The sequence below is a fragment of the Amphiura filiformis genome, chromosome 7 (assembly GCF_039555335.1).
Source record: "Amphiura filiformis chromosome 7, Afil_fr2py, whole genome shotgun sequence".
NCBI lineage: Eukaryota > Metazoa > Echinodermata > Ophiuroidea > Amphilepidida > Amphiuridae > Amphiura > Amphiura filiformis.
In genome coordinates, this window is record NC_092634.1 from 30,131,841 (window position 1) to 30,159,520 (window position 27,680).

At 37.3% G+C, this 27,680-nt stretch overlaps 1 protein-coding gene and 1 non-coding gene across 4 annotated transcripts in view; one reads left to right on the top strand and one right to left on the bottom strand.

Annotated features, from left to right (window-relative positions):
- Positions 1–1,924: 1,924 nt before the first annotated feature.
- Positions 1,925–27,680, bottom strand: part of LOC140156999 (mitogen-activated protein kinase kinase kinase 15-like) — a 103,001-nt gene continuing 77,245 nt past the window's right edge. The window contains exons 16-38 of one of the 3 annotated variants that reach the window (XM_072180055.1): positions 27,176–27,271; positions 26,085–26,178; positions 25,273–25,406; positions 23,916–24,043; positions 23,001–23,104; positions 22,468–22,606; positions 21,417–21,478; positions 18,056–18,121; positions 17,359–17,459; positions 16,584–16,732; positions 15,322–15,427; positions 14,620–14,658; positions 14,018–14,147; positions 10,873–10,938; positions 9,970–10,048; positions 8,538–8,617; positions 7,634–7,745; positions 6,089–6,224; positions 5,516–5,608; positions 4,853–4,920; positions 4,135–4,214; positions 2,643–2,719; positions 1,925–2,038 (exon numbers count right to left, since the gene is read on the bottom strand). In XM_072180055.1, the coding sequence (XP_072036156.1) occupies positions 1,978–2,038; positions 2,643–2,719; positions 4,135–4,214; positions 4,853–4,920; positions 5,516–5,608; positions 6,089–6,224; positions 7,634–7,745; positions 8,538–8,617; positions 9,970–10,048; positions 10,873–10,938; positions 14,018–14,147; positions 14,620–14,658; positions 15,322–15,427; positions 16,584–16,732; positions 17,359–17,459; positions 18,056–18,121; positions 21,417–21,478; positions 22,468–22,606; positions 23,001–23,104; positions 23,916–24,043; positions 25,273–25,406; positions 26,085–26,178; positions 27,176–27,271 (2,200 nt within the window). In that variant the 3' untranslated portion in view covers positions 1,925–1,977. Of the gene's footprint in view, positions 2,039–2,642; positions 2,720–4,134; positions 4,215–4,852; positions 4,921–5,515; positions 5,609–6,088; positions 6,258–7,633; positions 7,746–8,537; positions 8,618–9,969; positions 10,049–10,872; positions 10,939–14,017; positions 14,148–14,619; positions 14,659–15,321; positions 15,428–16,583; positions 16,733–17,358; positions 17,460–18,055; positions 18,122–21,416; positions 21,479–22,467; positions 22,607–23,000; positions 23,105–23,915; positions 24,044–25,272; positions 25,407–26,084; positions 26,179–27,175; positions 27,272–27,680 lie in introns of all 3 variants that reach the window. The other 2 variants (XM_072180053.1, XM_072180054.1) reach the window with 2 other exon arrangements.
- Trnat-ggu (transfer RNA threonine (anticodon GGU)) lies at positions 23,346–23,419 on the top strand. The gene has a single exon. It is a non-coding gene; the product is annotated as a tRNA-Thr (tRNA).

The window sequence follows — 27,680 nt, forward strand, 5'->3', positions numbered from 1 at the left end:
TGCCAGGGGAAAATCTGAATTTTCTACTTGAACCGTGAGTGGGATCGAATTTTGGCACTACTATCATTTAATTCACTTTGCGATGAATGCACTCCTACAAGATTGTTTTTTTTATCATAAGTCGTTTACTGTTTCACTTCCTTTTTTGCCAATTGCCTTATTGGCTATTTCAACAGGTTCATTTAAAACTTGCACGAAAACTGGCCTAATACAAAACATGTCAGTATAAAACAACACAATTTCAAAACAACATTTAGGTTGATGTTAGATTATTTTCATATCAACAACCTGTAAGTATATATTTTCTTGATGAAGTACCATACCGTAGAATTCCGTCTAGAAGCATATATGCCTCTAAACGAGGGTTTTTTTTAACGAAAGATATGAAAGGCCAATACCCTTCTCAAAAACATTGCAATAGATTGGTCTTACAAATATAAATGTTTGTACAGCCGCCTTTATCAGTAATATAGTTGTTCAAACTCCAAATAACGTTTTTGCTGAGAGTGTCTGCCTCTTGTCTCTTGTGTCAAAAAAACCTCGTTTAGAGGCATATATATGCTTGTAGACGGAATTTTACGGTATTCCAATTGAAAGGGCTGCCAGTCAGTTTTGTCAAAAAATCCTGAATGGCAAAAAATTCCTGAAAAAAGTACTTTGCCTATACATTTGTACAGAATCATCCAAGTAAAATTTCCTGAAATCAGTAAAATTTCCTGAAGACTGGGCAACACTAAATTGGGGCTTGGGCAAAATTTCAATATTTTTGGCTACAAATGTGTTAAGTCAGGTTCCGCCATTTGGCAACAATTTTTGAGAAAAAAGTTCAAAAAGAACCATTGTTTACCAGATGGCTAAAAAAGCATCCCTGTATGGTCATTTGCACTGAACCCAACATGCCTTCAAAGTATCAAAGAGTGCCTCTACAAAATACAAAATACTCTTTAGAATTGCCATATTTTATTTGGAAATACTTGTTGTTGCTTTATATAAACATTATTGTTATGATCATAGAGTTGTATTTAACATTTCTTACTGTCATAATTTCTACATTTTGCTCAATCTGTAAAATGGGCTATGCCAGTTGAAATCCATACACCCCCTAAGGAAGACATGACATTAATCTCCCACACAGGGGGTATAGATTTAAAATGGAGTCACCCATTCTGGTAATCCTATTTAAAATTCACACCCCCTGTGTGTGAGATTAAGGTCATGACTTCCATAAGGGGGTGTATGGAATTCAACTGGAATAGCCAATTATTATAATATGTTCATTACAGAGTTGTATTCAATGTTTCTTGCTGTCATCATTCCTGCATTTTGTTCATATCTGTTAGCAGAATTCATACTTGAAGCATCACCAACCATCAGTTCATTACTCCTGTAAGCAATCCAACTGATGCTCTGGTTTTGATCACCCTCGACCAGTTCAGACGATGACTTCCTGCGAAAACTATCCAAGAACTCGAGTTTGGTTTGGGTAGGGATGTGCCGCAGAGAATTTGAATTTGGACCCATCACTATACCAAAATGCAAAGTTTTAGGCCAATTTCATGGCAAATTGCCAAATTTTCAGTAAATTTTTTTAAACTTTTGGCTCCAGTTAGGCAAAAGTGAGCTATTATTTGGCACAAATTGGGGTAAATTTGAAAAAACAATCACCCTATACCAAAACTGGCCTAAAAAGGGGTCTTTGATATACCAAATGGCCGAAAGTGAGATCCATGTTTGCAACACATCCCCATGATCATTTGTACCGAGTACCCCCGGGGATCCGAGGGCCTGCCGAAGTATAACCAAGTAGACTATTATAGCATACTATATCACATCACTTCATACCACGCCATCCTGTCTTGGCTCTGTCCATTATAACAGAAACCAGCTATGTATTGGTCCGTATATGGCCTCAACAAAGTGTGCTTTTAAAATTGCCACAGCAAATCACAGAGTCTATATAAATTGTCTCAAGAGGTTTCACTTTTTATTCATGCGATGTTTTAAGATGGCATCCCATATTCTACACTGCACACCTCCCCTGCAATTGAAAAAGAACAAAAAAAATAAGAGAGGACACTGTTTACTGCATGATTACAATCTATTAGGTTCCTGTTACGCATAAACCATCGCATTTACATGCCCGATATCAAGCATGTGCATACGACCTTGTGGAAAATAATAAGCGCTGGGCGGTTAGCAGTACGCTTAATTTGTGAAAGGAAATCCGCAAAATATTATAGTCAATGTGAATTTCAATTTTTCACAAATTAAAGGTCCTTGACCCGATCGACAGTCTCATCCCCCATTTTTGGTCATCACAATTGAGATTTTTGTATCAGAAGAAAGCTCATATTTTTCTCATCATCCCAGTGAAATTTAACGCTTGAGATATTTTTGTAAAGTTGTCAATGTACGTAGGCAAATGTTTCATATCCCACATGTTTTTCAAAATTCCAAAGGACAAGTTCATTTTCAAGAAGATCTTGTAAGCAAACTCTGTGACCAAATAATTTAAAAAAATCTTTCTTAGGCATTTTGTGCAGGAGTTATGATTCCCCAAAAAATGTGTGCACCCCACAAGACACAAACCTGTTCTTGGTTTACTTTAATCAGGTGAGGGTCAAAGGTCACATGATACTTACCTGAGATTGAGGTACCTCAGGTCCTCTCTGCTCAATCTTTCTAACACATCTTCTAGATTATAATCTTCTGTAATAAACTGTATGGGGAAAAAATTGAGTACATTATGAACAATACCAATAACATTTTAGGTTATTAATTGTGGCCTTTGTTTGTTTAAACGGTACGTGCGTATGGAGACTCACTTGGGTCCTGACTGATTCTTTCCATTACCCCCTCTTAGCCCTTAAAGGTGGGTAACCTGATTGAAAATCTCATCCCCCACTTTACCTCATCAAAATGCTGATTTTGGTATCAGAAGAAAGCTCATATTTTTCTCATAAACATATTGAAATTTGGCGTTCCAAATCGTTGTATTTCCGAAGAAATCATCAAAAAACTGCCGAATTAGTCAAAACTATGGTATACCATTGTTTTGACTAATTCTGCAGTTTTTTGATGATATCTTGGGAAATACACTGAGTTGGAACTTCTAATTTCAATATGTTTATGAGAAAAATAGGGCCTTTCACTTGAAATCAATATATTACATGATCATGATGATTATCATTAATAAAAACACTGTAGACTACCAATATCACACTGTATAAATGTTGGTAATTCCATTAGGAATTAGTCACATTTACAAAAAAAAATTTACATTTTCTTTTTGCATGAGTGCTTGAAAGGGATGACATTTTGTTATACGTAAGTTTTAAAGAATTTGATTTTCCAAATATATCAGGTCACCTTCCTTTAATCCACCATCAGGGACAGTCGCCACCCAGGGGTGGGGTAGGTGGAACTTGTATTACTTTTTTAGGGGTGTGCCACCTGAGAATCAAAACCCCATTCCATTTCTAAGGGTAAGGATTTTTTGTAAAAATTTACCCATTTTTCTCATTTTTCGGCGACTATTCAAATACACCATTGTCCAGCGATTTATTGTGAAAACACACCCATTTTGGCGCCACATCCCCATAAAATTAAACATGAAAGTTCAAGTATACAAGTCTACGTTAGCGGACCAGGGGCCCGAGTGACTCCTCTAATAGCCTAAACTAGGTTGATTTTGCCTATTTTTGCATAAACACTCTCTGCACCTCCTGTATACGATATATATCGATAACACTACCATACGATATATATCGATAAGACATCTACGTCCAATGACCCCAGGTTGTGACCTAGCAGTGGAAGTCTCAAGATCAAACCATGTCAGCCATGAAGGATCATTTCTACCATCTACAGCCCAATTATGGAATTCTCTTCCTGCCCAAATTCCAGTCATAGTCATTAGATCAAGGGCCAACTTCCGCAGGGAGGTTAATCGTTTTCTGGGTGCTTGCTCGTCAGCAGCTTTTACATGATTTTTTTATCTCTGCTGTTAATGCCCATAATGCCATGTCATAAAAAACAGAACACTCAGGAAGTGATATCACTATCATTGGATAGTCAATGTAGTGTTATTTTCAATTTATCAATGGTGCTTATTTTTTACACCACAATATTTACCTTGTTAATACCATTTTCATCGACTCCTATGTCCCTCAGCCAAGTCTTCAGTTCCTCATCACCTGCCACCATAAGTGTTCCTGGAAAAGATCAAATATAAAGGTCAAGAGGTCATTCATACTTGTACCTCTGACCTTTCAGAGACAGAAATGAGATTTTGGACAGTGGAATAAAATGTATAAATAATTTCTTTGACAGACAGTATTTTAATAGTAAAGTAAATTTTTAATTTCAGTGGAATAAAATGTAACTTTTGTTGCCTTTAAATTCACACTATAAAAGAGAAGTTATGCTAGATAAATTCTGCTGTAAATATAAGCTAAAATGAAGTTTTGTTTGGAGGATCATGTCCTAAAATGCACCAAAACCACACCTTTTTAAGAATTAACAAGAATTCAAATCCAGCCAGTATACAGCTGTTTCTTGAGATCAGTTGATCAAAATCTGAGCTTTTTTTTTCGTCGCAGATGTAATTAGACCGATTGTATGATATGCACGGTGCATAAACGACACTGGCTGAAACCAACTGGCAACTCTAGAATACGAACATCTAGAAACACTGATCTCAGCATCTCACACACAACTACCCAATGCGGAAGGACCAGTTGGTTACAAAATTATCTGGGGAAACCTGTTGAGTGCATAGTCTTTTAACCTTTAAGAATTCAAAATATTTGAGGTAAATAGTACACACTTGAATGCAGCATACATAATTTACCTGTGGACCCTGTGTTCTGCTCTACTGAACCAATACCACCATCATCACTTGATGACACTGACTGGGTCCTGAAATCAAACAAAGGGATATCTTATATTAGCTTTATATTTATTTTTCATAGTAACAAATACACAACTTTACTATAAATCATCCCTACTAAATGAGAGTGCAACCCTGACCTAACCATGTTTGCCATTGCTATAACCTTACACCAGGGATTCTCAACTTACAGCACGCACCACAAAAATATAATAAAAAAGATAAATGAAAAATAAAGGAACAACACATTTTAGGGTTAATTTGGTATATTTTAGAATAATAAGAAATTATGACCAACAGGAGCTGTCCTATGCCATTTAATGCTAAAAATCCAGCACCATTTGATGTCATTAATGCCTAACATCCAGCAGCTTCCATGCACCCCTGTGGACCCCATCAGGGGCCCTTAAGCAGCCCCTGACCTCTCCCCCTCCCCATACATCCCTTATGGAAGACACAACCTTAACCTCCCACACATGGGGTGTAGATTTCCATTGGTATCACACATTCAGGTAACTCCATTTGAAATTCACACCCCGTGTGGACGATGAAGCCATGTCTTCCATAGGGAGTGTATGGATTTTAACAGCAATAGCCAATTGATAGTTTACTCTATAAACATACCTTAATCTCTCCATCAGCATTTTATCGACAGTGACTCTGTGAGTAAGGATATCATTGAGTGACCTCTGCACGTCAACAAGCTCTGCTACCAATCTGAAGTCATGACAACATAAAAAAAGTATGATGAAAAGAGAGAGAGGCTTACGCATCATACATTGGAACATGGAAACATTCAAACATTACAAACTAGCGCACAAGATCAAATTAATGATGCTTAATCGTTATTCTTAACAGTCCAAAGGGTCATAAGTCAAAAAAAAAAAAATTGTTACAAACCCCCATACTTACCCTAACAATAATCATAAACTTCACCCTAACCTATAAACTAAGCCCTAATCCTAACCTAAACATACCCTAACCAAAAACCTAATCATAACTCTAATCCTTACATTTATCCCAACTCTACCCTAACCCTAACATTAACCCTAATGCTAACCCTAACCTTATCCCTAACCTAAAATGCCCTAAACCATATATTTTAACCCTGGGCTGCTCCTATTTCACACAATGACATCAAAATAGATGATGTGCAGTTACTATTGTCTAAACATAATACCTTTCTTCAATACTCACCTGCCCTGCTCTGTTACAAGTCTCCTATATTCAGTCTGCATGCTTGCTGTCGCCCTCGCCTGGTCCATGTCCACCATGTCTTGCGATTTGGAGGAATCAAACGTCGACACCCCAGATGTGTGGATACCCTCGTCTTCTGCGTGGGATGGAATTATGTTGTGTCCAATTTCTGTAACAAAAACATTGGTAAATTAAATGCAGGGGTGTGAGAGGCCACAGACCGAAAACAAGGAAAATCACTAAAAACAGGGTAAAATCAGGGTAAAAACGCCAAATATGGGCTGAAAATGAAAGAAAAACACATACATTTTGCAACAAAAAAAGAGGAAATCAGCTGAAAAGAGGAACTCTCACATCCCTGTAAATGGTATGGAAAAATGTTTCTCCACCAGAAGGGCAATGGCTCATAAAAAAATAAACATACCGTATTGTCTGTAATAATTGCTCCCCCTCCCATTTTTCAGTGAAAAATAGGCAAAAATACAAACATTTCTATGCCATATCATGTGAGTAAGCTTTTAAGCTTAAAACACTTCCATCAGTCATGTCAGTGATGATCGCTAAATTGCATGGACAAAACCTATTATGACTCATTTCATTGTCTAATTATGGTAGAATTTCACCAGATTCTTGCTTGATGATGCACTTACAGGCGTAATTTTGTTGCATTTACCACGAAAATGTCATTTACCATTCTATTCCGTGGGAGCCGCCATTGTAGTAGTATTAGTATAGTCGTAAATCCCTCTTTCTACATGAGCACCATTGGGAAATTGGGGGAAAAAATGGGGAAAACCGGGGCGTTCATTACAGACAATACGGTGATAAAAAATAAACTCATTAATACAAAAACTAAAAATATTAACATATTTGCAAAATGACCTCAAGCGACCCCTAGATAACCTATCACCTATCGACATAACAAATGTTAACGTACCAAGGGTCCAAGTCCCATTGAAATCAATCAAATGTCAAAGCATGTGGGAGAAATAAAAAAAAAAGCCAAGGGTTAACATTTTGCATGCTTGCCATAGGTTCAACATAAAAAATTAAATTTTTGAAATATTTTCTCGAAATATCAAGAGCTATCTTAAGAACCTCTGAATCAATACTGATTACTGGGCTTGCTTGCACTAATTTTAATGCATTTTTCATGCTGATTCCAATTATGATCATGAAAATGTACAATTCTAAAATTTCTTAATTTTTGAAGAAAATTTGGAACTTGTCGTTAGAAGCTATACATGCTGAGACCAGCATTCGAAATAATCCCTATTGCAGTGCAATTTACACCCCAAAATTTGCTTGTTACGATATAACTTAAAAAGTGGTGCAAAATTGCGATACCACATTGGTCTGACTTTATTTGTGTTGACTGTTTGAGACTGCACTTCAAATTGCTCTGCGTTAGATGAAATTGCACCATAACTTTCAAAAGTGGGCGCAAAAGTGTACTCCAAGGTAAAAGAATCAACTTGAAGACTGGCTGAGACAAATCTTCTTTCCTTTGGCCTGATACATAATCAAATATTTGAGTAAGCTTACCTGGTGATAATACTATAATGGTCGTCTGTACTGCATCTCTGATTAGGTTATCCAATGCAAACATCCAATGGGGCTTGATGTTGTTCAGATGCTCCCTCAGTACATCATTCACCTGTGGAAAAAAAGAGGCAAATTCCTTAACCCCATAAGAACTACCTGTTGATTGGCCAAAATGAATATTGTGTCCAATTTTGAACAAATCAAGGAGAGCATTAATAAGATCATCTGCAAATTCATGTTTGGTCAAAGCCTAGTCATAATTGGCAAATGAAATGAGCATTTCAAGTTATCAACCAATCAGAAATGCTGTTAGATGACCAGTAGTGTCCAGGGGGTTAAGTTATATATTTTACAGTGTAGTCTGCTGGTCATTAAACTATCAAGTTGAAAAGAATATTTCTGTTTTAAGCATAATACTGTTTATAAGTTACAGGATAAGTGGAAAAAATACTGTTATCCGGGAGATTGATTGGTCAGTTCTCCAAAGGTTGCAGCTGTGCCATATGCATGTGTGTTTGCTGCACGCATACTGATGAGTGCTTCAAGATAGACACAAGTTAGCTGAAAAGCTTACCAAGCAACCAACAGCAATTTTCAAATGACCCAAATCTCACACAGGTATGCCCTTGAATCTTCCAGATACACATACAGCACTAACAGGAGAGAGACCAAGGCCCTACACTGAGAGGAGGGCACTTATCTATGAAGCCTTTCTGCAAGTGCTGGCTTTACAAGTGAATAATATCGCACTGTGGGTGCGGGAGTGTGCAGAAAAGAGATAATCGCAACCAATATTGCTGGCTGCTCTATATACAAAGACTGGCACATATTTGATCCATTGGAAAGAAGTCTTAACAACCAGGCACCAGTACTTCCGGTAAAGTGGAATAAAACGTATACTCACAGCATACTGGAACTTATACAGAGCTACTTGGAGTTCAGCTGTTGCATTGGGATCAAAGTCTATATCTTCTCTCAACACACCTGCAGAAAAAAATACAAAATTGTTGGTTCATTAAGGGGGTACTACACCCCCTGATAAATTTTCTCAAAAAATAACTACACACTGGTAACAAAAGTTATGTATATTATAGGGGCAAGGAATCCAAGTACTTAACTGAAATTTCTGTGATTCAAGACAAGTGATTCCTTATAAACACAGCCAAAATAAAAAGTCTCCACTAGTTCCATCCCCATTTAATCAGAGTCTGATGAGTTTATGGCAAAATAATTCATACAATAATTTTCTATACACTTTCCTGCGAAGGTTGATACCAAATTTGATATCAAAAGTTTAATCATTGTGAGCTTAGGAACCGTTGTTTGGAAATTCGTGCAATTTTAAAAATGACATATGGAATTGTATCACGTAGCGGAGCTAGCGTGAGCGCCAAGAATTACGTCGCCTGAATAGGCCGGCAGGTTCAAGATTTACCCATGCATGTCAAAATGCAAATCAAATACCCGCTCTTTCAATTGTGCGAGGCCAAGTGTACAATGATTCCTGTATGGGTTGCTTCAGGCCACATAATAAGCTGATACCATGCATTGACTTTTGCGTGGTCAATTCGTAATTTGTCATTTTTTAAATTGTACGAATGTCCAAACAACGGCTCCTATGCTCACGATGATTAAACTTTTGATATCAAATTTGGTACCAACCTTCGAAGGAAAGTGTATAGAAAATTATTATGTAAATTATTTTGCCATAAACTCATCAGACTCTGATTAAATGGGGATGGAACTAGTGGAGACTTTTTATTTTGGCTATGTTTATATGTTAAGAAATGAGGTACATTCTAGCTGTACCTCTTTTCTTATCATAAATAACGTACCGCTTGTCTTGAGTCACTGAAATTCCACTGTAGTAACTGGATTCCTTACTCCTGTAATATACATAACTTTTGTTACCAGTGTGTTATTATTTTTTGAGAAAATTTTTTTTTAAACACAACCTAGTCTTGTTGAATCTGAAAAAATAATGACGAAACAAGAAATGATCGGAATGCAAAACATCGCCTGTGTACCACGCGACTTAGCAACAGTACACAAATTCACACAATAGGCCTTACCAACGGGGACCACAGCATTAATTCTGCAGGGGTTAAATTGGTTTTCAATTGATGGGATTGAAAACGTTATTTTTGAGAAAAAAATACAAAAATAGTTACAAATTTATCAAGGGGTGTAGTTCTTTCACATGACATGTGTGCAATATGCAAAAAAATAAAGTTGAAATTCACTAGGCCCAACTGGTCAACCATCGCATTCATAAAATCATGCAGATATACCGTTTTTTTCCCTTTTTTGTTTTGTTATGTTTGCTTAATTCTTACCAATAGATTCTACAATGTGTTTCCTTTCTCTCAGCTTGATGAATTCCATCATGCCATCCATTAGTTTCTCTAAATGCACCTGTACATGTAAAAAAAATCAGATAACATTACTACAACATCAGAAATAGCAAAAAATATAAAATACATTAGAAACCTTGCACCTTAACATACATACCGTAAACGTTTGCCTAATGGCGTTATGGGCCCCCTTGACATAATTGAAATTCTAGACACAAACTAAAAGTGCCCTCCCATAAATATCCCACCAGCAAATAAGGGCATATACCCTTAATTCTTGTTGGGATTTTTAGAGGAGGGAGCTCTCTATTTGTACATGAAATTCACCCTAAGGCAAAGAAGACCAGGTGCGCCATTAGGCGAACGTTTACGGTACACATATATGTGCACACCCCATGGGTTAACATTTTTGTCACACACATATAACATATTGCTATAGAAGGTCCTCCCAGCTGTGCTGGCGACTTCAACACCGTACTCTCATATTCACCTGCAGCATTGGACCTTTGGATTTTACACAGGCAACAGAGGTCATGAATACCAAGACATTTCACTTTTGAAACCGTTCACTTTGATACACAAATCTGATAATTAATTGCCACACTATGGACATGGCATTAGACCGCAAATGGGAGACCTATTATGCTTATTTCACTGTTGATAAAACATGGTCTTTTATACACAAATCTGACAAGTAATTGCCAAACCTTGGACATGAAAATATATTTAACCTCAAATTGAAATTTCCAAAAATTGGTCAAATATTAAAATTTGATTGCCAATTAACTCAAGATTTCGGTATGTTTCATTTGGCAAAACAGGATTATATTTTTTTAATCCAAAAAAATTAGTGCAGTCTTTTTCTGGAATTGGTGAGCAACTTACCTGTAATATCTTACTAGATTGATTGCCAAGTTGCGTCAGATACTTATTATACCATCCGCTGATTATCTGTGGTAGAAACAGAGGCAAATATATATCAGAGATCTTTGCTACTCTCCTGTGGAAGAGTTACAAAATCCTGCACAGAGAGAGTATGTTTTTGAAATGGAATTGGCTAGGGTTAATGATTTTGAAACCCATACTCCCTCTGTATATGGCTTTACCTATAGACAAATCCAATTCCACGCATTCCTACACCTCAATGGCAGCCATAGCCGCGACGGGGACTCAGCTATCTCACCTAAAATGTGAAATGATGTGACCTTGAAGGGTATTTTAAACTGCATTCTATCACCCGTGTTACACGTAGACAAAAGAATGATGACCGTTTACAAAACAAAAGAATCTAACATCGAATTTTAAGTGGGTTTAATCCACCCAATTGGGCACTCACAACACCTGTTTGGTGCATGCGGGGACCCCATAATGGCCGCCCAAATCCTGACCATGACCTGGCTTGTTGGATTCGTCTATATCTTCCACAAATGGAGTGAGTATTTCAAATGGAAGTCACCCAATTGTCTATTCTATTTGAAACCTATGCACCAGGATGAGTGAGGATATCAAATAAAATAGCCAAAATGATTGTTCAAAGACATGTTGTAGGGAGCCATACATGTAGAAGACAAAAAATATGTTGGATAAAAGTAAAAGATCTTGCATGCACATACTCCTCTTTTCGCCAAACACCAAGTGTTTCTAGAATTCTGCTAAAATAAGAAAATTTTTAATGCTAATTTATTGCACATTCTAGGGAAGCATGGTTACCTTCTTGAAATCGCCAAGTGGGAGTGTTTTCAATGAAATGTTTTTTGTGTTAAAACTGAAGCATCCTATGTGACCCATTCCATGTCAACTCCAGGGATGTGCACCGCAGCACCTCTTCAATTTTTTTCTTTTTCTGTGTGGTGGTAGATATTGATAAGAAAGTAAAATTCCGAAAATTTGAGCTTCATACTCTATTTCGTTTTCCCGTGGCATCAATTTGAAATTTAGGGGTCAGCGTAAAAATGTGTTACGCCATGCAAGCCTTGAGTTGACAACGTTGGAGGTCCATAAATGTATAAAGGGAACCATTTACAACTTTGAAAAGTATGTATTCTGGGGTACTTACTTGAGTAGAATTCAAATCTGGCATCAGAAAACTTGTAACTCCTTTACTTTAAAAGATATATGGCCCTCAAAATGCAATCTCTCAGTCCATCCAGGACCAACTTTGATGGGGTCAAAACTACAAAGTACAAAAATAATTTTACTGTCCATGGGTTTTTGCTCAGTCAGAGCCATTTGGTAGGACATTACTCTTATCAATATTGAGCCTATTAGAATAATTTTACTGAGGGATATGACTAGCAAAAAATGGACAATAAACATTATTTTTTACTTTTGACCCCCCTGAAAACCAATGTCAGAGTTTTGCCCCCCCAAAGTTGGTCCCGGATGGACAAAGTTGCATTTTGAGGGCCCTATATCTTTTAAAGTAAAGGAGTTACAAGTTTTCTGATGCCAGATTTTAATTCTACACAAATAAGTACCCCAGGATACATACTTTTCAAAGTTGTAAATGGTTCCCTTTATACATTTATGGACCTCCAAACTCTTTCAAAGTTGTAAACGGTTCCTTTATACATGACGTGGACCTTCCAAAGACGCTCAAGGCTATGTACACATTTTTTACGCTGACCCTCCAAATTTCAAATTGATGCCACAGGAAAACTAAATGGAGTATGAAGCTCAAATTTTCGGATTTTACTTTCTCATCAATATCTACCACCACACAGAAAAAGAAAAATTGAAGGGGTGCTGCGTGCACATCCCTGGAGTTGACATGGAATGGGCCATGTATAAAACAAAATATGAATATTAACTGCACATCATATATAACGATTTGTGATACCCAATCGTGCTAAAATTTATGTGGTTTAGGAGACAGAGAATTTTATTTCAATTTTATTTACGCTAAAATATTTTCTGAATTAAAAATCTGAAGTCAAAATTAACACTGAATTGATGGTGAAAATTTTATGTAAATTTTACGTAGGTCCCGACTAAAGATTACTGTTTCGTCTTTATGGGAATCTAATCTTTTAATATCTGAAAGAAACTTTGGGGACCTACATGGACTTTTCCTATTAATTGCAAAAATTCAGACCGTCTTACAAGAAAAATGGTAGGCTGACTGGGCTCCATACCTCGCAACCGACGCTATGTCCTGAGCAGAGCACTTGGCCGAAATCAAAATCGCTTATGTATTGTGTATGTATCAGACCCCTCGTATTAATTGTCTGTATGCGCTTGAGAATTCAACAATATTAATAATGATAGCTCTATTATAATACACATTAATGTTTTTAAGCAGATAAAATTTCAAAATATGGTACGTTTTCTGTCTTTGCTTGTCACATGGTATGTTGAAGTAATGTTGCGATTATATGTTTTCAAATTTTCAAGATGGCACCAACAAGTCTATATGATAGCAGTGCAGTGCAGGTTCGAGCCCCACCTCTGCCGAACTAAATTTCCTTTTTTTTAATTTCCTATTATGTTAGGGAAATGTGGCTGGGAGAATTTATGTATGACGAAGAGTGGTGTGGCATGCACATCACTAAATAAATGGTGCTTTACTGATTCAGCTCTGGGTATTCACACAAATCAAAAGGGGGCGATTTTTACTTTGACCTTATGTGATGAATGTTCTTTTCATTCTAACTGATGAATTTTATTTATTACCATTTACAAAACAAATTAAAATTAAAGATCAAAGGAAGATCAAAAGGTCCTCCCTTTGCAGAGCATCTACAAAACTTTTATCACCAAAAGAGTCAGATGTGACTCCTAGTAGGACTCTGATGACAGTAAAAACCCTAATCAATCAAGTGTATTCGCTCTTTGCACGGATCTATCATCTTGTTCCCAAAACGAGGTTCATTTTTGTTTCTTGTGCTCTTCTAGCAACGTGGCAGAAGGCTTTGCAAACCCTTCATGTATCTTTTGACTCATCACTCATAACTTTTCTAATTTCTATCATCTTCTTGATTATTCTTCCGAACAAAAAAAAGTACTTTTCAAATACATAATTAATACATACTGTTGAGTATTCTGATTCCATTATTTTCAGCAATGTCTGCCTTCTCTCGCTGTCTTTTCTCAATAAATAGAACCCACTGCCAGGATTGCGATCAGGTGTGCCCGGTGTTTCTAGACCATCTTCACTGGAGCTGGAGAAAAAAAATGCCCAAATGAATGAAAAAATGACACAAAAGCAAGCAAAATTTGAATGAGTCAGCGCTGCCATGTGCCTTCATTTACATTAGAGAAATTGTCCACTATATCTTATTTTCCCTTGCATGGTTTTGATACAAAAATATAGGTAAAAATCTGTTGTAAATAATTTCCTGGATATAGGATAAAGGAATCCAAATCCAAGATTAGACGTACCTCAACATTTTCAGGGCTAACTTCAACTTTCATTGGGAGACTGGCAACCCAAGTTCGGGATCAGTGTCTGAATATATGTTTTTGTTTTTGTTAAAACAACCCAAAACAACATTCAAAATGTTTTACACAGAATACAAAAATAATTTCTTATCAAGTTATATCTATTCTTTCAACAACTGTGTAAAATGGACTAGGGACTGATTTCTGATTGTATCAAAACAAAAATAATAATATCTCCTTTGTTATACTCACCCTGGTGACATTAAATCAGCTGACCTCCGATACAGCAATCTGGAAAACAAACGTTTGCACAAATATTTCAATGTTTCAGAAAATCAATTAATTATCATTCAAATGAAAGCAAGTGATAGTTTGATACATAGAGTTTGGTATGATTATTTCATAATTCCATTTTGTTTTTCTCTTTACAAGTCATGAAAGAAATACACTTCTTCCATACTTCCTTCCTTTTTCCTTTATTGATATTTCATAAAATGACAACTTATTGGTAAAAAATTAGAAAAGGTTGCCAGAAAACATTTAAATGTAGGGTTATATAATGGGCACAAAACTACTAAAACATTTAAAAACATCTTTAAAAACCTGCGACAAAACATTTTAACATAATTAAAGTGTTGACAAAATATTTTGTACAGATAATATTTTGCCAAACAATATTTCATAAGAACATTTTGATCACATTTCAAAAATGTTGTTGTGGTTTTCTTGTTTTTTCAAATAAACCATTTTGAAACATTTTCATAACTTTAATATAACCCAAAATTTAATGTTATTAAAATGTTTTGCTCAACCCCACCCCCCCAAAAAAAAAAAAAAAAAACCTTCTTGTATTTGCTGGGTTCTTACCCTACCCATAACTGACCAAAATGATTCTTAGAGGTCAATAATTTGGCCTGTAGTGCCCACAGGTTTGACCAGTTCTATTACACTTACTTTGGATCCACATCTACATTAGCTCCTAAACTCTGTGCTTCAGCCTGGAATGGTTCAGGAAGCGGTGATTCTGGACGGCTGCTTGTGTTGTACATGACTGGTGGCACTGTAATGACAATACAATATACACATACCTCTGTTAGATTATCACATAATTATTATCAACAAATTGTTATTTAACACTAAAATATAGTCTAAATTACATAAAAGTAATTATTTCCTTGTTCTATTTCCTTGTTCTATTCTCCGACTGGCTTATTCAGTGATCCAGGGAAAAGAGTAAAAAATCAAAGTTATGCATCAATTTTCTAAAAGTGAAGGATAAGTCATTAATAATAATATCCGGCACTTACTACAGCGCAATACCAAACATGTTCATTGCGCTTTACAAAATGAAAAATTTGGCAAAAAACTAGGAATACAGCAGTTTGAACAAAGTTAAAGCCTCATTCAAATACATGTAGCTAATTTCTCTACTTAATGGCTCAGATAGCAACATTTGCATAGTATTTTTTCTGGAACATGAGAGCACATCAGACAAAGGCCTATCAAATTGCATTATGAATATGATGCGATGTCCTTCTGATATCAAATAATTTTCACAAATTTTTTCAGAAAAAAAACGATTTTGTCTCCCTTATCCAAAATTTTTGAAATTGCTCCATAATTTAGTGGGAAAAAAATACAACAATATGTGTTAAATTCGGCCGAAAATTTTGACATTTGATATATCAATGGGTCTAAATTTCTTGCAAATTTGGTTTATTGATGGGTCCACTCTCAGTGGCACACCTCTACCCAAATCAAACTTGAGTACACCCCCACCCCATTACAAAAGCACACACCGCCAAACCCAACACAAAATTTCTCAACAACAACAAAACTGCTCACACAACAACAATAACATTTTGCAAAACATTACAGCACATAATACAACAAGATTTTTTACTTTACTTATACAACAAGACAAACAACACAAATAGACCTGTTTCCATATCAACTTCTCAGTACCAGAAGTGAGTAAGTGCAATAGCTGCCCTCTGAACATTTGGCAATTTACATGCAGTATGTTATACTTGTTACACATGACAGCTACACATGGCAGCTATTGCACTTACCCACTTCTGGCACTGAGCAGTTGATATATATCCCTCAATGCATTGCTCCATTTGAGTGGAATAATGAATTGTGGAATAAACAGAAAAAAGGGGGTCTATTAATTAAGAACAAGAACAAGAATGAGACAAACGAACAACACTGACACAGTTGATCACCTGAGATGCTCCGGTCGTGTCGGAAGTGGTCTCTCCCTGTTGCTGTTGACTTTCTCGAGTGTTTCCGCCGACTTAGAAAGGGATCTTTGAGAAGATCAAAAGCTGTGGCACGCTGTTCTGGGTCTGGCTCAAAGCACCTGATAATATTAAACAGATATCATAAGTACTTCGATCAAATTCAAACTATTGAGTAATATTCAGTCGGTATCGGATATGGATTCAGTAATATCTGGCCAGAAGTTAAACTTACTGAGTTACGATAATGTATTAGCAGTATCAGACAAGGATTCAGAAATAGCTTGCCTGACTGAAACCTTGACATTCCACAAAGCTAAATACATGTAGTCACATGTTATAATTGAAGACAGGATTTAAAAGACTTGTTTGCATCTGACGTCACTGTCAATTAAACTCCTTACAACCATTGATTTATTAATATCGCGTAAAAGGAAGGTCGATTCACCTGGTGCTGATCGGAGTAAAGGAATCGCAGAAAATGGCGAAAAATTACGTACTTTTACCAGGCAAAAAGCAACTTTCCTATAGGCATTGTTGATATGGTGTCTTCGGGAAAGAAAGTTTCCTACTATGAAGACCTAACTTTTGAGACAGTTTGTATATTTGACAGGGATCCTGTTTTACCGCCCCATTCAGCAACTCACCATCACGGCACTTGTAAACAAACCGTGCACAAGTTTGATTGACAGATGACGTCAGACGCAAATTAGTCTTTTATTCTGTCTTCAATATTAGTGTATATTACCTTAAAATGAAGGCTGTAGCAGCGTCAGACATGGAGGCAGGAATATCTGGGTGCATCTTGTACATTCCAACTTTGAACATAGCAGCCTCAGGTGAACCAAGCTGTGGAAAAGTTGGACAAATCCATATTACATTCCAAGAAACGAGCAGCCGTTCAAAAATGATGTTACACAAAATATGCAGAGTGAACTGAAAATGTATAATTCCACTCCACGAGCTGCATGCAGTGTTTTTCACCGCTTAATGGTAGTCTTGATGTTGAGGTCAACTTTCCTTGTAGGTGGGACAGGGGTAGACTGTCGCCTGCATGTCTCAACTTTCAAGGTTGACTATTGAGAAACTTGTATGTGTTAAAAAAGTGTCAGAATTTCCCCCGAATCTGGAAAACAGAGACTGTGCAGTACAGTACGATCCTGCCATAATAAGACACAAGCGCCAATAGGAAAACACGCTATGGACACAACCAAAGGCTTGCACACATATTTTTGAAACTCCAACATGGTACGAACGGAATGTTTTTCAGTCTTCACTTCAAGCGTAACACAAATACATGCACAGTTGTAAACGACAACGGATTTAGCGTAAAGGGGAAAGGGTCGCCTCTTGAGCAAATCTTACAATATTACTTCAAATCCGACTAAACAATTTTTATTATCATAAATTTATTACTTCAGTGTGATTTACTAAATTACACATACCTCAACAAATGGTGGTTTACCAGTAGCCATCTCTACCACGGTGCACCCAAGGGACCAAATGTCAGCCTGTAAACAAAAAAAACCAAAAAAACATTAATATACAAAAATATGCACCACATCCCTACATCTGAATGGGTTATTCCAGTTGAAATCCATATACCCCCTTATGGAAGACATGACCTTAATCTTCCACATAGGGAGTGTAGATTTCAAATGGAATCACCCATTCACGTAGCCCCATTTGAAATTCACACTCCTTGTGTGGATGATTGAGGTCATGTCTTCCATGGGGGATGTATGGATTTCAACTGGAATAACCCAATCTATTGTCACCAGATATATATGGTATCTTACATATTCTTAACACAAATAGAAGCATGGTTGCAGTCCTGCAGGACTATGAACAGTAGCACTTTGACTCTTCTGGAATAAAAAGTGCTATAAATAGATCAATAAAATACCTGTGAAGTTCTGGAACCAAATCAACACTTCTCCAACTATACTGATGATCCTTTACACCATGGAAATAGTAGATAAGACTATTTCCATGTTTACACTGACAAAGCCAACCAAAAAACATTTATCGACTGTAAACATATCGACTGCTCAGTACCAGAAGTGGGTAATAAATGAAATAGTTGCCCTGTGAACACACAGTATATTGTACTCGTCTACACATGGCAGCTACATATGGCAGCTAGTGCACTTACCTACTTCTGGTATGTTCAATGAATTAGTTCAATCACAATAATAAAGCTCGCACGACAAACAACCTACATTGTGGTATTCCAACATGCAAGTGATACTAAATTACAGTTAAATGGACAAACAGGAAACAATCCAGCTTAAGTCAGGAAGTAGTCAAAATAACAGACCTGTACCAAACTTTGAGGGTCAGGTGGTAAACTACTCACAAACCAGTTTGTGTTTTTGTTATCTCTGTTTTGTTTGTTTGAGTATGTGTTGTTGTAGTTTTTCTTATTTATACATTAGGTGACAAAAATAAACAAACAAAAACAGAATTTCACCAAAAAGTTTTTTTAATTCTGTGAAAAACTGTGAAGGAATCAGATACCAAGGTTTGCACAGTATTTTTTGTGGGACCTGAGAAGACATCAGACACACCAAATTGTATTCTAAATATACGGAATGTCCTTCTGATATCAAAATTTAGATTTTTTTTTTAAATTTGCGATGTAATACAAATTTTATGATGTGCTCTCATGTCCCACAAAAAATACTGTGCAAACGTTGCCATCCAAAGGCCCAAATTGGAAAACCAGACCATGGCCAGAACATTTGAAGGAATGGGGTAGTCTCTCATGTCCCACAAAAAATACTGTGCAAACGTTGCCATCCAAAGGCCCAAATTGGAAAACCAGACCATGGCCAGAACATTTGAAGGAATGGGGTAGTCTCTCATGTCCCACAAAAAATACTGTGGAAAGGGTGCCGTCCAAAGGCCCAAATTGGAAAACCAGACCATGGCCAGAACATTTGAAGGAATGGGGTAGTCTCTCATGTCCCACAAAAATACTGTGCAAACGCTGCCATCCAAAGGCCCAAATTGGAAAACCAGACCATGGCCAGAACATTTGAAGGAATGGGGTAGTCTCTCATGTCCCAAATTGGAAAACAGAAAATACATTTGAAGGAATGGGGTGTCTCTCATGCAAAAAAACGTTGCCATCCAAAGGCCCAAATTGGAAAACCAGACCATGGCCAGAACATTTGAAGGAATGGGGTAGTCTCTCATGTCCCACAAAAAATACTGTGCAACGTTGCCATCCAAAGGCCCAAATTGGACAACCAGACCATGGCCAGAACATTTGAAGGAATGGGGTAGTCTCTCATGTCCCACAAAAAATACTGTGCAAGCGGTGCCATCCAAAGGCCCAAATTGGAAAACCAGACCATGGCCAGAACATTTGAAGGAATGGGGTAGTCTCTCATGTCCCACAAAAAATACTGTGCAAACGTTGCCATCCAAAGGCCCAAATTGGAAAACCAGACCATGGCCAGAACATTTGAAGGAATGGGGTAGTCTCTCATGTCCCACAAAAAATACTGTGCAAACGTTGCCATCCAAAGGCCCAAATTGGAAAACCAGACCATGGCCAGAACATTTGAAGGAATGGGGTAGTCTCTCATGTCCCACAAAAATACTGTGCAAAGCGTTGCCATCCAAAGGCCCAAATTGGAAAACCAGACCATGGCCAGAACATTTGAAGGAATGGGGTAGTAATAATCACAATAATAAAGCTCGCACGACAAACAACCTACATTGTGGTATTCCAACATGCAAGTGATACTAAATTACAGTTAAATGGACAAACAGGAAACAATCCAGCTTAAGTCAGGAAGTAGTCAAAATAACAGACCTGTACCAAACTTTGAGGGTCAGGTGGTAAACTACTCACAAACCAGTTTGTGTTTTTGTTATCTCTGTTTTGTTTGTTTGAGTATGTGTTGTTGTTGTTTTTTCTTATTTATACATTAGGTGACAAAAATAAACAAACAAAAACAGAATTTCACCAAAAAGTGATTTTAATTCTGTGAAAAACTAGGAATCGGATAGCAACGTTTGTACAGTATTTTTTTGTGGGACCTGAGAACACATCAGACACACCAAATTGTATTCTAAATACAAGGAATGTCCTTCTGATATCAAAGTTTAGATTTGTAATACAAATTTTATGATGTGCTCTCATGTCCCAAAAAAATACTGTGCAAACATTGCCATCAAAGGCCCAAATTGGAAAACCCTATTTCCCAGGGAAAGATCAGACAGCAAGCCAGACCATGGCCAGATGGTAATATGAGTAGGGTTATTTCAATTTGAAGGAATGGGGTAGTCTTGCAAATATGGGCTAACTTTCCCCAGGACCATCCAATGGGCCATGAATTAGTAGGACTACAACTGGTATCTACTGCAGTTTATACTCTCATTTCCACATCTATTGTTTCTAGCTGTGGCTTAAAGTGTGTTCAGTTTTATTGTCTACTTTTACAGATTTATAGCAATAAATGTTAAATAATACAAGTCTCTTTTGTTGCTGGTAAAAGTATAAGAGAAGCACAATGGGTAATTCTATTTAAAATTTACACTACCCCTGTGGAAGATTTTGGAAATATCTCCCAGAAGGGGAGTATGAATTTCAAATTAGACAGCTCCATTTAAATTCCATACCCCCTCTGAGAAAGATTCAACCTGAATATTCCAGAGTGAGGTTGATGCTCAACTGGATTTGCCTAATGTGTTCATTCCACTTGAAATTCATACTCCCCCCTGTGGAAGATATTTCCAAAATCTTCCGCAGGGGGAGTGTGGCTTTTAAATGGAATATTCCAATCTACTCACCGGTTGACCATGTCCTCTGATTCCTTTGTCTATGACTTCTGGTGCCATGTACTGCAATGTTCCTAAACAATGAAAAAAATTCAATGTGTAAATATTATACCAATCGCAACTGTGTGATAGTTAGATACCTATCAGCACACTTGTGCTCAAACACATTGATTCACATGCCTGGGAGGTTGCTCAATCCTGGTTTAAGTAGGAATGTGTTGCTGAGAATTAACCAATTTTTCAAGAAATTTGGCCAAATTGAATGCAAATTGCCATAATTTTCATCAAATTAAAACAAAATTTGGTTACAGTTACAGTATTACTATACTTATGAGACCATTTTTGGACCATAATGTACATAAGGACCAGTGATTACACTGACAAAATTTCATTGATATAGCTCCTTCACTTCTGGGTGATTTCAAAAACTTTTGGATACCCCCTCATACATACATATATCGCAAAGCGTCATCATCCCTATATCTTAGTGTCAAAAATTGCTGTGATAGTACGGCGAATCCTCTCGTTTTTCAATAGCTACGCATGGCGATTTTGTTCGAGATAGGCCGAGCGACTCAGGCTAAGCATAGTACGACTATCATATAAGATACCGCCAAGTTCTATTCTACACATTATATACGATTTGCGCATGCTCTAGTATCCCATATGGTGTTGCTATTACAAGGAAATTCGATTTGTTTTCAGGTAAACCCAGGTTTTGTTTTTAAATACACTAACTTGAAATTAAATACACTAATTAGCGGCCATTGCTGTTTGCTCTGGATACATTTTACTGCATTTTTGGCGTAACGATTTTTAAATCGTAAGTTAAAATTGTGATATATTTAATTTTGAGAATTACAATTATATAAAGGAACACATTTAGCCCATTCACCTAAAATCCAGGTGCTTGTATTATAATATGCGATCACACGTGTATATCACAATGCATATGTAAACTTTCTTTATCTATGTCAATAATAGAATATTGATTTCACCAACGGAGTATGGACCTGTATGAAAAAATATTTATAACATAGGGTGTTGACGCTGTGTATCGTACCTTTGAATGAATCTGCAATTGGATTGATCCCTGCTAATCTCTTGGATGTCCCAAAATCCGATATCTTAACAACGCCACTGTACGTATTCACTAGTACATTGTCACCTTTGATGTCCCTGTGGACAATCTTCTGGTCGTGCTGTGGATGACACAATGTCCAAGAATTTATATGGAGAAATGTGGAACTTCATATATAACAGCAATGTGTGTGGTGCAATGGGAAATCTACTATATTGTCGTTGGGCAGGAAAACCCTCCTATTGGCCCCTGAACATGTTTAGAGTAAAACCTCCTATGTAACCTCTTGGCAGTTTTGTTTTAAACATGTTCAAGGGCCACAAGTACATTGGAGGTTTTTCCTGCCCAATGACGATATGTTGAAAGTCACACGCAGGAACAAAAAGAGATATAAATCAAATTGGTATGTAATCGGGAGGTGGGGACTCAAAATATGCCCCCGCCCTAGTACTCTGCAACTCTTTTAAACATGGCTTAACTGTTGAGTCTAATAATCATTTTACTTGCCAACTTACCAGATATTTCAACCCTTCCAGAATTTGTTTGGTATAATACACAATGGTCTCCTCATGTTCCTTCAGTGGTCCCCACTTGGATCTGAGTAAAGCTGATAAACTCCCTGAGCAAAAAAAATCGATCAAATTTATTTTATTTATTTTCCATCAAAAATAGATTTGTGAAAAGTGTGCAATATCTGAAGCTACTTTTTATTTTTTATTTTGGTAGAAACGTACTGTACAAAACGGAGAAATAAAGTTTAATCTATGTGGTAAATTAAATATGAGCAAGGTTTTTAAGTCAAGTCAACACATACATGAACTGAAGGCCTATAGATAATAACATCACTGCTCTTCTCCATCTGACTTATTAGCTCAGTTGGTAGAGCATCGGTCCGGTGATCCGAAGGTCCCAGGTTCAAATCCTGGATAGTCAGTAAAATTTTTTCACTGGCTGTCATTTATGTATGTGTTGACTTGACTTAAAAACCTTGCTCATACTGTACAAAACTAATCCCAACATTTCATTTAGCAGTCAAGCTAGCTCAATCAATAAGGCGTTCGACTATGGTGCGAGAGGTTGCGAGTTCGAACCCTGGTGGTGGCTAGTAAGCTCTCGTTGAAAAATTGAGTTAGCTTGAAATTCCCCTGGACAAGGAACTTACTGCTAGTTGTCTCGTTGTAACCCGTACGAAACTCGGGGGCTGATCCTGGTTGCGATGGTCATTTGTTGAATGTCTAGGGTGTGCGTTCTAGGAGCTGCAAAGTCCCTGTGCTATTGATAAATGCATGTTTATGGAATGATGTGGGCCATAGTGGTCAGCGACAACCTGTAAAGTGTGCTGAGGCTTGTGGATCAACGTCTAAGCGTTGTGCCTGTGCGTAGCGCACTATAAATCACAATATACCAAATTACGTGCAAACCCAACTTACCCCCAGGCACTTGTTCCATGAATATTCTGAGCGTATCCTCCACAGTATCAGCACCTAAGTATTTCACAACATTTTTGTGGGTCAGTCTTGATTGCAGTACGATTTCTTCTTGAAGCGGCTGTACCTCTCTGGAAGCAGAAATAAATCCCAAACAAATGATTAGTGTAAGTCACATCCTTGAATCAAAATTCATATATGTGACCCCTCGGCACAACTGAGCCCGGATGTCGCCAGTGCCACTATTGAGATATGCTCCATCGAACTTAACAATAAACAATAGGAAACAAAGGATTTATTGACTATTTTATTGATTTTTCACTACTTAAATGTCAAGTACTATAGACATGATATACATCATTTTAAAGCTAATTTCAAGCAGAATATTTTGGTTGAATATCTCAAAAATGATGATTGGCGACTTCAGGGCTCAGTTGTGCCGAGGGGTCACATATGCACATTACCTAACAGTGCACATGATTGGTGGAGAGCTTGTCATAAACAATGTTAACGTCTGGCTGCTTAGCATGACAATTGCAAGTGAGCAAAAATGCATTTCTATTACTGTTACATAGTATTTTTTGTTATTATTTTTATTAATTACTGAATGTTTAGGAATGCCCTACATCAGGCATAAACAATTAGATCATTCAATTCACTCCTATTAACCCTAACACTGGCCATGCTTTTTTTGCTATCGGTAGTTCAAGAAAGAACAAAAAAATGGAGAGAAGATGAACAAGTCACTTGTTACCCCCATGATTCTGACTTTAGACCCCTCGCATGCCCAGCACACGATCACAACTGATAGCCACATGGGTTTTGCTAGAACGGCAGCGATTCTGTGTATATATAGGACTTCAGGTGATTACGTCATGGCATCACATGGGATACATGCATGCGCAGTGGTTCTCCTTGTGGTATTTTGTGGTGTTTAACCAGTGAAAGATGTCTTTTTCATAAACCAGGCCTTCTGAACTAGTTTATTTGAAGCGCCAACTGGGAAAGTTTAGTGATCATGAAGTGCCAACATGTTAACATGGTTAAGGGAGGATTTTGCGAGGGAGAGTGTGCGCGAACGAACACCGTAGCGAATGGGGTCCGGTGTAAGTAAAAGTGTCGGCCGCGGGGGTCCAGGGGGCAGCGCCCCCTTGAAGCTCTGAGATTTTAGGGCTTTCTAAAGGCTCAGATGTAGTATTTTCACCCCTATTTTGTTAAAAATTTATGTGAAAAAAATTCCAAAACTCCAAGTGGCACGCACGCCGTCAGTTGAGAAGGCCTGTCATAAACTAATCATGATTTTTTTCAGGTTTCAGTTACCAAAATGTTCCTACTTGACAATAGCCATTGTTTTACTCACTCCATATCCCTGATTGGTATTTCTTTTATGGCAATTTTGACTTGAGTTCTCAGATCTCTGGCAGCGTACACTTTTCCGTAAGAACCTCTGCCAAGCACCACTCTCTTGCCGCTCTCATTTAACTCATACTCCACCTGAAATACAACAATAGAATCAGTAAAAAAGTCAACAATCAGCAAATATTTAGTTTAGTGATACAATGGGTTATCCCATTTGAATCCACACCCCCCTGTGCAAAATTTTCCACAGAGGGAGTATGGGTTTCAAATAGAATTATATCTAGAAACACCATTCACGAACGTCCGTAGTTCTGAATATTTGTAGTTACAGAGATATCTCATGTCTGTGTCCTTGTTTGCCAGTTTTTGCAAATGCACACACACCTGTCTGTGCCAACAACCGACGAGCAAAATGGTCAAGATTTTGTGTGTGTATAGCATAGCCACCAACTGCAAGTCGGTATTTTTAATGCACGATAGAGGACATACATACTGTTGATCTCCACAAACCGAGGACGGTGCTCGTCTGCAGGAAGGTCCACATTAAATGTGCAAGTCTTGTGAGTGATCTTGTTTGCAGGCAAACATTAACCCCATGAGAACTATTTGCCTATTGGTCAAAAAGAAGTTTTCATTATCAATTGGACCAATCAGCAACATTGTTAGAATAATTTCACCATGCAAAAAAATTGGGGTGAATTATTTGCAAAGCTCCATTCTGATTGGTGATTAAAGCGAAGATATCATGTAATTGACCAATCACAAGCAATGTTAGATCGGCAGGTAGTGCTTAAGGCACACATTTCTACATACCTCCATAGGTTCACTGCACAGGTCACTGTCACTGTCAACAACTATCACTTCATCCTCAGCAGCGTCCACCATAGTCCTCACCATCTCGTGAAATCTACAAGAAGAAAAATAGCGAGAAACAAATTATGACATGACATGTGAAGAAGTAGTAGGCGAACCCTACCCGATTCATAGTGCTGCTGTCCCCCCCTTCCCTCCCCAGGTACACTGGTGCCCAACTAATTCATTGGAAGGGACTGTCTTTTGGAATTTGCAGGAGAGCATTATATAGCTCTTCTGGAACCTTCAAGGAGAGCTATTTAGAGCATTTACAATAGGATGTAAGGAGAGAACAAGGAGAGCTAAAAATCACTCTTCCATATCAGATTTTAGAAGAGCAGTAGAGAACGATCGCTCTCGCTCTCCTCAAAAGGCAGTCCTCTACAGTACCCTGTGTGGGTACACTAGCGCACACACATCTGAATCACATGCACAGTACACACACTGATAGTGGATTGGTACTGCACTGGCTACAGAAGCCAAGTAGCTGGGCAGCAGTGTACCTCTGGGGTTGGAAGCAATAGGAATCTGATTGTGTACTTCATTATTAGAGTTTTTTATACAAGGTTTATTAACATTAGATGTACATAACTTAACACAAGAATTTTTGAACAAAATGACCTGGCACTCCCTCCCTAATTCACCCACCCATAATTAGCATATTTGAGATTTCTTCCACATGGTGTGCTCCTGAAACACATCTGCATTACCACCTTATAGGCAACTATTTTTGTTACTATTTTTTATTTAGATAATCTTTACCTTATAATCCCCTCAAAATGTAATTAAAATAAATGAAATTGAAAAATCAGACGGGGGCTTGAACCCGCAACATACCACCTACGAGACCATCGCCTAAACCAGTGCACCACGCAATCTCAGCTGGAAGGTTCTTCTTTTGTAATACTTCAAATCAATACATTTATGGATTAAAACCGCATACATAATAATAGCATCACTATGAGATGTAGACACCTAATTGTGCTCCAGGAGCACAACATAATTAAGGAATTCAATCAATCAAGATATGTTCTTATCACGGAGCATCTTACCTTTGTCTTTGGTTTACGGATGAAAAATAAATTTGGAAATCATCCGAGTTCTGCTGCACGTATATAAAGACACATCGGTCATCACGTTTGTATACACTGTGAAAAAATACACAAAAAGAACTTTCAAAAAAGGCTTAATATATTTCAATATATAGCACCTTGTTAATTCTAAAATTTAGGTTTGGTTTGTCCACCATGTATAAAGTAATAAATATATACAATGAGGCTCTTTTCAGGTAAACTTCGCATGCTACACAGCAATTTTATTGAATAAAATAATCTTATATTTTGTGTTAACCCAAACCTGCATGGATGCATAACGGTTCCTGTAATGTGGGAGCATTTCTACACAAAACAAAAAAAAACAGCAATGTAAGAAATAATTCTTCAGAGTCCAGTTTTACATTCAAAATTCCCAGCCTTGCACCTCCCTGGCTATGCCACTGAATCACTCAAAACCATTGCACTACTCTATATACAGAGATGCCAGTCAGTTTCACTCAAA